Source organism: Gopherus evgoodei, chromosome 5 (assembly GCF_007399415.2).
Source record: "Gopherus evgoodei ecotype Sinaloan lineage chromosome 5, rGopEvg1_v1.p, whole genome shotgun sequence".
Classification (NCBI taxonomy): Eukaryota; Metazoa; Chordata; order Testudines; family Testudinidae; genus Gopherus; species Gopherus evgoodei.
Window position 1 is genome coordinate 90,167,788 of NC_044326.1, and position 12,231 is coordinate 90,180,018.

The 12,231-nt window shown below is 41.5% G+C and overlaps 1 protein-coding gene across 3 annotated transcripts in view; it reads left to right on the forward strand.

Annotated features, from left to right (window-relative positions):
• INPP4B (inositol polyphosphate-4-phosphatase type II B) overlaps window positions 1-12,231 on the forward strand; it is a 514,637-nt gene that overhangs the window by 390,826 nt on the left and 111,580 nt on the right. For all 3 annotated transcript variants that reach the window (XM_030563920.1, XM_030563921.1, XM_030563922.1), the window contains one exon: window positions 9,872-10,084. In XM_030563920.1, the coding sequence (XP_030419780.1) occupies window positions 9,872-10,084 (213 nt within the window). The remainder of the gene's footprint in view (window positions 1-9,871; window positions 10,085-12,231) is intronic.

Below are 12,231 nucleotides of genomic sequence, written 5' to 3' on the forward strand. Positions count from 1 at the left end.
CCTTAGACGCTCCAGTTTCCCATTATCATCACCAGTGCCACTCGTTATGGGGACAAATGGTTATGAAAACCAATACCCCAATAAAGAAAAAAAAGGGTTTTCTCGATCCCAAGGAATCAAGCCCCAGACCCACATCAATATACAAATCAGATCTTACCCACAAATCATGCTGTTAACAATCCTTTAGAAGCTAAAATCTAAAGATTTATTCATAAAAGGAAAAAGATATATATGAGAGCTGGAACTGGTTAAATTGAATCAATTACATACAGTAATGGCAAAGTTCTTGGTTCAGGCTTGTAGCAGTGATAGAATAAACTGCAGGTTCAAATCAAGCCTCTGGAGAACATCCCCAGCTGGGATGGGTCATTCAGTCCTTTGTGTAGAACTTCCATTTGTACTAAAGTCCCTCCAGAGGTAAGAATCAGGATTGAAGACAAGATGGAGATGAGGCATCAGCCTTTTATAGTCTTTTCCAGGTGTAAGAACACCTCTTTGTTCTTACTGTGGAAAATTACAGCAAAATGGAGTCTGGGGTCATATGGGCAAGTTCCTGCATACTTTGCTGAGTTACAGGGCATATTTGCCTTCTCTCAATGGGTCACTTGTATAGCTGATGGTCCTTAATGGGCCATCAAGCAGGCAAGGCAGAGCTAACACCAACTTGTCTGGGATGTTACCCAGAAGCATAGCATAAGTTTGAAATACAGACAGTATATAGTAGGGTGATCAGACATCCCGATTTTATAGGGACAGTCCCGATTTTTGGGTCTTTTTCTTATATAGGCTCCTATTACCCTCCACCTCCATCTCGATTTTTCAATTTACTGTCTGGTCACCCTTGTATATAGCCAATATTTATAACTTCAACTACAAAAATGACACATGCATACAGACAGCATAATTATAACCAGCAACCTATAACCTGGTCTTAGACACCTCATTTGACCCCCTTTATACAAGATTTGGTGCCACTACAGGACTTTGGTTGCAACTATGTTCTATATGGTCCCAGATTATGTCAATAACGTCACAAGGGGATAATACCTTCTAATCTCATAGGGTGTTATGAAGATTAATCCATTAATGTCTGTGAAGCACTCAGACAATATAATAAAAATATCGTAGACACACCCAGGGGAAAATTAACAATTTTATATTCAGTGCAGGTTTGGATGGTGTGCAGTAAATAAAGCCTGGAGGGACACATTTAGTGAAGAAGATAAAAAGAAAAGTTGAATAACTTCTCATTCACTGAATGAGCTGGGGCCCTGTGGAGTAAATATCATGTCATTGTGTAATTAAAGATTGTATCATATTGCATATGCACAAGGGAACTGAATTAAGGTTGCCCAGGCAATCTTATTTCTGGCATTTCCTAGCTTTAGAGTCCTTGACTTTGCAAACCTAAATTCTTTTGATGTAGCCTTAAAGGGTTGTGAGACAGATTTACAAAGATATTTAGGTACCTACAGGTGCAGATAGGCACCTAGTGAGATTTTCAGAAGCACCCAAGTTGATTACGCACCTAACTCCCATTGATTTCAGTGGGCTTTGCATCATGTCTAAATGTACATGAGCTCATCAACATAAAAGAAACATAGAAAACTCCAAAGTTAATGGTTCTAACATATAAAAGAAGAGTTTTCAATCTTTGTTTTAAAATGTGTATTTTTTAAGATTACACAGTACTCTGTTAATGTTTTGGGATCTTAGAGTATCTCTAAATAGTACAAAATAATTAATATCCAGTAAGGGATCATCATCTGCTACTTTTTATGGTTTGCCAATATCTTCTCATGCCAATGCTATTGTCTATAATAGCTTTTATAATCTAAGGGCCTGATCCAAACCCAAATGAAGTCAATGGCCTGGTCTATATTACAAGTTAGGTCAACGTAAGCCACCTTCTGTTGACCTAGTTGTGCGTGCGTCTACATTTAAATTTGTCTCGATGATGAAAGTGCCCCGTTACGCCGACCTAGTAGCACCACCTCCCTAAGTGGCATTGAGTCATGGTCAATGTACTGAGTGTGGATGCTGTGTTGACCCTAACAGTCATCCAGGAGCTGTCCCACAGTGCCCAACACTGACCACTCTGGTCACAATTGTGAATTCCATTGCTCATGGGTCACAGACTAAAAGCCATACCCCACCCCCTTTAAAGCTCCATGAATTTTTCAAATGCCTTTTCCTGATTAGAAAGTACACCTAGCAGCTCTCCATTGTTGTGTGCAACTGCCCAGCTGGCCATGCCAGCTACACACTCCAGATGTGCTCCAACTTGGAGTGGACAGGAGATAATGGCTCTCTTGGGCCTGTGGGAAGAAGAGGCTGTGCAAACACAGCTGTGGACCGGCCACAGCAATGCAGACATCTACAAGCAGAGTGCATGGTGGATACAGAAGAAGGGGTATGATAGGGACCAGCAGCAGTGCCTTGTGAAAGCAAAAGAACTGCAGCAGGCATACCAGAAGACCAGAGAAATCAACAGTCAATCCAGTGCCAAGCTGGAGACCTGCCACTTTTACAAAGAGCTGAATGCCATACTTGACAGAGACCCCACCACCACCCTGCAGACCACTGTTAATATTGCCAAGAAGCCCAGCCCACTGGCCCCTATCATAAACAGCAAGGACAAGGACAGGGAGGATGGGGGACATGCGACTGGTGGATTCCAGCTATGCCATGGGCCAGGATCTGTATGAGACCACCACAACTCAGTCAGTCCCGGCAGTCAAGCAGCGATGAGCCTGATGCAGGGGGATGGCTCCTTGGGTAAGTGTGTAAATTTATTTCCTATTACAGTGGTGGGTCCCCCAACTTAACAGGACACAATGGTTGCCTTTTCATTAATTTACTGGTATTAGAAGAGGTAGTATAACAAAGAGAGGTAGAGTTATCTGCTTTTTATTCCACTGTGGAGTAAAGAAGGGTGGGCATGCAGAGCAGTTAGTTTATGTGCACAGGGATGTCCCTTGAATCCTCCTGAGAGGTCTCGATGAAACTTTCATGGAGGTTCTCTGCAATCTTCTCCCGGAGGTTTCTGGGGATGGCAGTCTTATTTCTTCCTTGGCGGTAGGACACTCTCTAACTCTAGTCAGCAACAACTTTGGCAGGCACCATTGCAGTACGCAGGCTAGCAGCATACAGGCCTGGGTGGCTTCAGGACACCAGCAGCAGCTGTTCTCTCTGTGCCTTTGTTACCCTCAGGAGTGAGAGCAGCTAAAATCATCACCATCTGTGAAAAATGATGCCAGTATCCAGTGCCATTGCCATATACTCATAGTTACATGCAAATGAGAAATTCCTTCCTCATTTCCCTCACCCTGTGGGCCATGCTTACCTTGGCTGGTGCTGTGTGTGGCACCATGCACAGGCACTTCCAAGCAGAAGTGCCAATGAGCTGGTCTTCTTTAAAACTTTAGGGGAGCAAGGGTGGGGAGTTTTGAATCTTAAGTTTCATCTTCTGTTGTGACTATCCAGACTATAACATCTCTGTGTGTTTTATCTGCAGCTGCTGCTGTGGCAGCCCTGAGAGGTTCCCCCTCCGCACCCATGGAATGCCTGAACCAGATAAGGAGGAGAAGGAAGAGGACTCGGGATGACATTTTCAATGAAACCCTGCAAGTCTGTGCTGCATCAGACAGGGCCTGGAGGGTAATCGTTGCAGACAGCCTGCAGAAGGAAAGAGCGGAGAGGAGAGAATCCCATCAGGAAAAGGAGAGGAAGATGCATCAAGACATAAATTAACAAATACTATGCAGGACACAGCAGGCAGCTATAACTATTGGGATATTTTTCTCACTGAGATCCAATCTTGTGAGTAAACAGTGCCAGCGTCCCTTCAATCTACCAAAACCACATTCACCTATCATTCTGCACCTGCTGAGCCGGTAGCTGAATCTCCTTGGTGCTGTCAAGGTGACCAGTGTATGGTTTTATGAGCAAGCGGTAGATGGGGTCTCCCAGGATCACTATTGGCATTTCAACATTCCCAATGGTAATGCACTGGATGGGAAATAAAGTCCCTGCTTGCAGCTTTCTGAAAAGTCCTGCATTCTTAAGATGTGAGTGTCATGCACCTTCCCTGATCAGCCCACCATGATGTCACTGAAACATTCCCAGTCATCCACCAATGCTTGCCTAATGATAGAAAAGTAGCCTTTCAGTTGAGGTACTCTGTGGCAAGGTGGTCTAGTGGCAAAATAGGGATATGCATGCCACCTATTGCTTCACTGCAGTTCAGGAATCCCATTGCTGCAAATCCATCTATTATGTCCTGCTCACTGCCAAGAATCACAGTCCAGCCTAGCAGGAGGCAATTAATGGTCCTGCACACTTGCATGACACCAGTCCCCACAGTGCATTTTCCAACTCTAAAGTGATTTCCCACTGACAGGTAGCAATCTGGAGTAGCAAGTTTCCACGGAGCAATCAACAATTGCTTCTTCACTGTCAATATAACTCCCATTTTGGTATCTTGTGCTGGAGGGCTGGGGGAAGCTCAGCACACAGAATGTGGCATTGTGCATCTGAAAGTTCTGCTTATCATCCCAAGCCTGCATTACGATGTGATCCTATTAGTCAGTACTTGTTTTTCGGGCCCAGAAGTGGCACTTCACATGCTCCTGCTCCATGAACACCAATAACAACCTTCAACTGGTTCTCACTATGACCCACAGCAATCTGGCCTCCAAAAAATCGTCATGTTCCCCACTGATTCAGTTCTTGCACATCTGCAAATACCAGAGGATTGTGCATCTAGTCCAACCCCCTGCTCAAAGCAGGACAAATTCCCAACTAAATCATCCCAGTCAGGGCTTTGTCAGGCCTGACTTTAAAAACTCCTAAAGAAGGAGATTTCACCACCTCCCCAGGTAACCCATTCCAGTGGTTCACCACCCTCCTAGTGAAAAAGTTTTTCCTAACATCCAACCTCAACCTCCCCCACCGCAACTTGAGACCATTACTCCTTGTTCTGTCATCTGGTACCACTGAGAACAGTCCATGCTTCTGTCAGAGATGGCAGACAGTGAGGAGGGCCATGCAGGGATTTTGAAAAAGGTGTGATAATTATGAGATATAGCTGACATTATATCATTATATGGAGACATTTGTACACTGGGAAGTTGACCCCTTGCTTCCAATCACCCTTGCATGACTCATTTCGACCCCACTTTGTATTGCCAAAACGTCTCAAAAGACAGTGCTCTGGATGGTAGCAGGTTGCACGCTGGGTTACCTACCCATGGTGCACTGCACTGTGCATTGATACAAATGCTCCCGGTGAGTACACGTAATGCCTGCAAATGGAGCCAAGCATGAATGTGCATTAGTGATATACTAATTGCAACGGCTTTGTGCCAATGTAACTTGCGTCGACCAAAATTTGTGATGTAGACATGTCCAGTAAGAGTCTTTCCAATGACTTCAATGTGCTTTCAATCAGGGCATAAGTGAGAACACAGGAACAGCATACAGCACCAGAAAAATTTGACAATTAGCAGTGATCATGCATTTAAACCATCTGCATCGTATTTGGCAAACAGGTCTTGGGGTTTATCTATATATTTGAAGTTTAGTCAAACTTCATTTATCCAAACTTAGATTATCCAAAAGCAACCCATCTAGTAATTGAGGTCCTGATCCATGTGATGTGTCAGTTGCACTGAAAATATCCTGCTTAGTCGAAGCCTGGAATTACTGAAAATACTTTTACTCTACTCATTCAAATAAAAAAAAAATCATATTATGGGCCAAATTCACCTTTGTTGCAACTCTGTTTGTGTCTCTGGAGTTACAATGGGGATGAATTTGGCCCTTCTGTATGATGGAAGAAGTTCTGGTATAACATAGTTGAAGATTCTTCAGCCTTTTATAGCAAAAAATTCATATATCCATTGAAAAGTTTGAGAATTCCATAAGTCAGATTTTATTGGGATATATGTCAGTGGATCAGATAACCTTTTCTTCTACCTTAAATATAATATACCCATGTAACTCCTATTATGTAAACCTTTTTATATGCTGTGGTCAGGCAATTAGATTCATTATATTGTACTGTATTTTTAAGAAGCCTGTCATTGTTCTAAACTAACACATTTATTTCACACTTGTATATGGAGACTTAGAATGGACTTCACTGATATGGAACATACACATTTCTGAAGGGAAGAGAGAGTTGCTGGAGGCTATTTGAGTTACGGCAAAGTTCTAGAACATGGTGACAAACCTAGGATGAGACAAGGAACACTGATAAGGAACAAATCCTGTGGGTCCCAGGCACAAGAATCTGTTACAGTTTGGTTACACTGAGGATGGGTTAGGAATTGAGATATACAGGGGTGTCACATCCTCCTTTCAGCGAAGTCTAGCTCCATGGGATCTCTGCACACTGTCACAAGCGGAACTTGAGGTAAGCTCCCCACCCTCAAAAGCTTTGAAACCACCCAGGGGCTGAACCCATCCCAGCTAGGGTGCCTCTGCCAGTCGTGGTGCCTGATATGGCCACCTAGGTGTCACTGCTGGCAGGGTCCCTAGGAGTCCCTGGTACCGCCCCTGTAGAGCACCCTCGCATGCTACACCTCATAGAACCCTTTTCCCCCTCCGGGCATTCGTGGCGCACCATACAATTTCCATACCCAGATGCGGCCCTCAGGCCAAAATGTTTGCTCACCCCATGTTAGATGTATCATCTTTTCTACTAAAGGCTGGGGTACCAGGGAGGATAAGAGTTGTTTTACTACCGCAGATGTGCTCTGTCTCCACCCACTCTCCCAGCGTAGCTCATGAACCCTGCAGAGAATGTTTCCAGTATGTTCTGGTGATGGGAAGACAGTGCTGAAAAATAGCTGAGTCACTCCTCTGCATGGAAGGGAAGAGGCCCATGTGCAGAGAACTCCTCCATGCATGGATTGGGGGAACAGAAGTTCTACCCCTGTATTGCACCATGAAATTTCATGCAGTGGCTATAGAAGCTTTGGGCCAAATGCTGAAGTCATCATTAATTCATTATTTCTGTTATTCATTTCTAATTCAATCCGTGTTTGACATTATTCCAACCTAAGACAATTGGAGCTTTACCTGAGCAAGCATTGAACAGAAACTGGATAAACGCTTGAATAATTTGGTTCTTTATAAATTGTGCAAGTCAGAGGTGTATTTCATTGCAACATATTGGCATAATTTGTAGAAAATTATGGCCTTCCGTGATATTCCTAACAGAGAGCTTAACAGGGTAATATATTTCAGGGCTAGATTTAAGGCAAACCAGAGCCCAAGGAGTACCATAACATAAGGCACCCCATAGCTCCACTCCTTGGTCCCTGCTTCCGCACTGTAGCTTCATCCCATCACACCCTTGACACGGTGGTGGGGAGAAGGCTTGCTCACTTCCCATATTCAGTGGCAGCAAGATGGGGCAGAGTTATTGTCATGTTCTGGGGTACGATCCAGAACAAGTCAGGGGTTGTGTCACCACCTGCCCTGTAACCCTGGGTGTCTTAACTGCTCTGCTGCTGTGGCTCATAGCCTGCCTGGACACCAACAGCCAGCAGGCAAGCATGAAGTATCCTGAGTGACTGTGTGCTGTGCAGCCCTGGTTCAGCACTCTGCTCAGACCCCAGAAGTCTGCCTACAGAACTACAGCCCCACTCTAGTCACTATCAACAGTTACCTTATGAAGGGGTAACTCCAACACCTCCCAGTCCTGAATTTCCCCAAAACAATCTGCCCTCAAGTGTCCAGCCCTCTCCTGGAACATTTCAGAGAAATAATAAGGTTTGTTTGCTCCTTTACAGCTTATTAACTTAACTGGAGTAAACACACCCTTCCCTTCAAGCCCAGCACTAAGTGGCTTATTGTAAAAATAAAGCAAGTTTATTAACAAAAGTATATAGGTTAAGTGATACCAAGTAAAATAAATTGCAAAAAAAAGTAAAAATACTCTTTGTAATGGCTAAGACTTAAGAACTACGGCCTTGGTAGATTTCTTACCAATCTTTTGTTCCCAGAGACTTCAGCCCACTCAGATGACAGCCCCATCTTTCTCAGCTTCCAAGAGCTCTGACCTCTCGTCTGTGTCCAGTAATGGATGCCAAAATGGCTTCTTTTTTTCTCCCTATATTAGCTTCCCAAATTCACCATTTTGTCCTCAGACTCAGGATGATCTCATGCTGTTCTTCTCTTCTTGTGGACTTCCTATCCTCCTGCTGATTCATATGTAAATAGAGCTTCCATTGCTTTTGATCCATCTTGTTTAATTTCATTGGAGACAGGTCAATGGGTCACTTCCCTTCTGTCTGGGGAAAACCTGTTTCTCCCTGTGTTTGTCACAGACTTTAAAGCATAATTTCATGCATTATCCATATTTCCTCATATAGTGTTAATACATAGATTTTACAATGATATTAATTACCAGTGGATCATTAGCTTTCAGAAAGGACCTTTACTCAATACACATTTGTTATACAATAATGTTGTATACAATCAGTTGATTTAGTTACTTATCATTTGAGGTTCAAAATCTGGACTTTATAGCCCAAATGGTTTCTCTCTGTTGTTGGAGTACAGACACCATACTGTCTGCCTCGCCACCACCAATTTGTTTATCTTATATGTAAACAGACCTTCACTGTCTCTGCCTGACAAGGAAATGAGCATTCCTTTGTCTAGGGCAGAATGGACTTGTACGCTGCTTGCCAAACACATTTTAAAGACCTAATTCTAGCACATATTTGTAACTCTTTGTACACATCCTCTACCTACATCATGCAAGAATATTAATAACCAGTGAGTTGTTAGTTTTCCAATGATATTTTACATGACACCTTTTAGATACAGATTATGACGACAGTATGTTGGATGTAGTGAGTATGTCAGGCCTGACAAGAGCTGCTGTCACAGAGTAGTCAACATAAATGGGCCTCTGAGTCACAGTTATCATTCTAGGAATGGCATCAAGTTCCCTCTTCTCCCAAAAAGGGAGGCCACAGACCTCTCAGTGCTGCCAGCAACTGGAGTATATCTGCTTGGGTGAGTAGGCCAAGCCTGTTGCTCTCATATCCTCCTGCATCTCAGAGTCTCCTGCTGGGATGGTATTGGCAAAGTCTCCCAGAGCTGTGGAGTTAATACCCCACTGAGGTGAAGGAACATTATGTAATTTTAAAGCTTTTGTTCTGGTTTCTCTGTGATGATGTCATTTCATTGGTTATGCTTGAGTCACATTTTCAAACTTGTCTTTGCAATCATAAGGGCTAGATTTTTGTTTTTTGAAGAAAGCTGAGATTCTAACACTATCATACAACTAACTCCAAAAGCTGGGTCCCTAGGCATGAGCCTATAATGCCTATACCTTTTACTTATTCCAGCACTGATCTAAGCTCATGCTTTGTGCATATACTTCAGTCCCACGTGTAAACATTGCCTTCCTTGTGCTATACTCTACTTGAATTTATTTGTTTGTTTGTTCCTTTTTTGGAAAGAAAATTCTGAAATTAATCACATTTTCTTTTGACATTTGTTGTAACATACTTAAAAAGAGCACCACATTAATACTGTTCAAACAGTTATCCCCATAGAAACCTGTCTCAACAGAGAGGATTTGGAACTAGAATAAAACAGGACTATGTAAACAGATGGTCTTTATACAAGATACTGTACCTTTGCATTAACTTTTAGAAGAGTGGAATTTCAGAGACTGGCAGTGTTCCAGAACCTGACATTGTTCCCCAATGTTTGGTATAAGTTCCTTTCTGTGTCTCAGATTGGATAGCAATTAATTTTCATTCTACCTAAACAAAAATGTGTGTTTTAATAATTACATATACATTACACACTTCGGTCTAACTGCCCATTAATTTTTTTCTAGACAGAGTTATTTGTGCATGCTTTCAAGGATCAGCTGGTCAGAAGTGCCCTTTTAGCGCTATACACGGCCCGTCCAGGTTGTGTCCTCAAGAAGCCAACTGTGCCCAGAAACAGTGTGGAAGGGTCTGGTGATCCACAGGGTCAGGACCATCCATCTCAGATCAAACGGCAGAACTCTATACCTCACCATTCAGAATATGATGAAGAAGAGTGGGTAAGTAGCCTCCAAGTTCTTGCTTGAAATTCTATCAAAAAATCCACAGCTAAGTGTAGACAAACACAAGTCTTAATCTCCATGTCCCCTCTTGTTAGAAAGACAGAATTTTAAAACTTTAAATACTACTGTATTTTACAGACGCATAGATTCCATTTTCTGATTCATTTGAATCCCAAGAATACTTTTCTAATGAAGTCCCACAAAAGAAACTTGAAACAATTTTCTAATGAATAATTTGCTTGTGTGTGACTGCTTAGTTTGTGCATATAGCAGTGTTGGAAGCGAAAATCTTCATGACAAGATGGGAAAAAGCCATGCCGTGTGTTTACCAGCCGAAGACTGGCAGGGGGTCATTCCACCCTGGGACCCGCTGCTGAAGTGCTGGATCTTCGGCGGCAATTCGGCAGCGGGGGGCCCCCGCCGCAGAAGACCCCAGGCCCCCTGAATCCTCTGGGAGGCCCTGGTGTTTACCTCAATTCTTTTTATCATTTAAGCAGATATAAAGGGGACTAAAAAGGAGTATGAAATCAAAGTTCAATTTTTGCCAAGAGTGAACATAAATAGTTTCAAAATGCATGAACTACTGATCAGTGAAAAAGAACTGTTTTCTATGAGTCTATTCTTAGAGAATATCTGAAATGCCATAAAAGAATCAAACAGGGTTTTTGAATGTCAGCATTCTTAGCAGATCTTTCAATGATTTGTACAATTTATACAGCTGAGATTTTGTGAATCTGTTATTTCAGGGAATGCTTTTATGATCTTTTCCCTCAACGCATTCCTCCCACATCCTCCATTCTATTTCTCGTCAGTTTCTTATATTCAGTTCATCGCTGTGGTATCATGAATGCAAGTACTCTACCATATTAATCTTTGCTATCAATAATTAATAATTAATCTTTGCTTGTGTGAGCTTCAGTATCTTCACACCTGAACTAAAGTTCTGCTTATACCATGAATATGGAAAGAAGAATATTTTTCAGATAAAGAAAAGACAAAAAATGTGCTTTTTATTTTAAATGAAAGCTGAAATTTTCATGTAATAACGGGACTCTGGGTTCTGGAGCTTTAAGAAGAACAAATAATATTGCAAGACTTGCAATAAAATCATGAGTGTTGATGACATTGAAAAGATTAATAATTTTGTACAAGTTGAATCTTAGTTCATTTTATTACATTTGCAGTTACGTAGACGCTAGCTTGGTTTTATTTGTTTGTTGAAGGCTTTATTTTATTTCTTTATAACATGAGTTACAGACTCCTAACAGTTGTCTAAATCAGCAGCCCAGTGAAGCACTTAAGCACATGCTTAATTTGAAATATGTAAGTATTCCCATTAAAGTTAAGCACATGCTTAAGTATTTTGAGAGATCAGGGCCTGAATTATCCTCTCATTAGCTTCCCATTCTCTGTTTTAATGGAAAGCTGATGGCATATATTATCTTAGTTTTAATTACTGAACTCTTGTCAACATGGTGGAAGTAGAGCAAGTGGTTGGGAAGTGTGAGAAAATGCTTAATCTAATCTGCAATTTAGTTATGCAGTAACATTTCTTTGAAAATTTGTTTGGAAGTTAGAAAACAATTAAACCTCAAAGGAATATTGTGCTTTCTGTCTATGCTATACGCAGTATTCTTCATCTTTGTGTTGGTGAAGATACATATTGCTTTTCTTTCACTATATCAAAGAAACCAGAAGTTTTTTGTAGCTGGGAGTTTAAGTTTAGTTTGTCTGAAATCTAAAATAATGTCCTACAAAGCTCTTAAATTGACCCAGGTCTTGCTACTTTAAATAACTCCGTTTGTTTTGTTTGTTTGTTTTGTTTGTTTGTTTGTTTGTTTAACAATACTGGTGATTTATTTTACAAGCATCTGGAGTCATGAGTACTAGGTCCAACTTTAAAAAAATGCAAAAAAAAAGTTCTTTCTAAGGAGTAGCTTCCAACTTTCTATTTTAATATTCTGTTTTTCATGTTGAGTGGCCAAGGATATCTGAGAAACTGAATTATTCTTACTCTTAACTAATCTGAGCGTCATACAAAGAAATTATATTTAACAAGAGTGCATATGCAGATTTCTACTAACTTATGAAACTGCCTATATTCCTTGAGACACATACACCATTAGGCTAAAACTTAATGTACA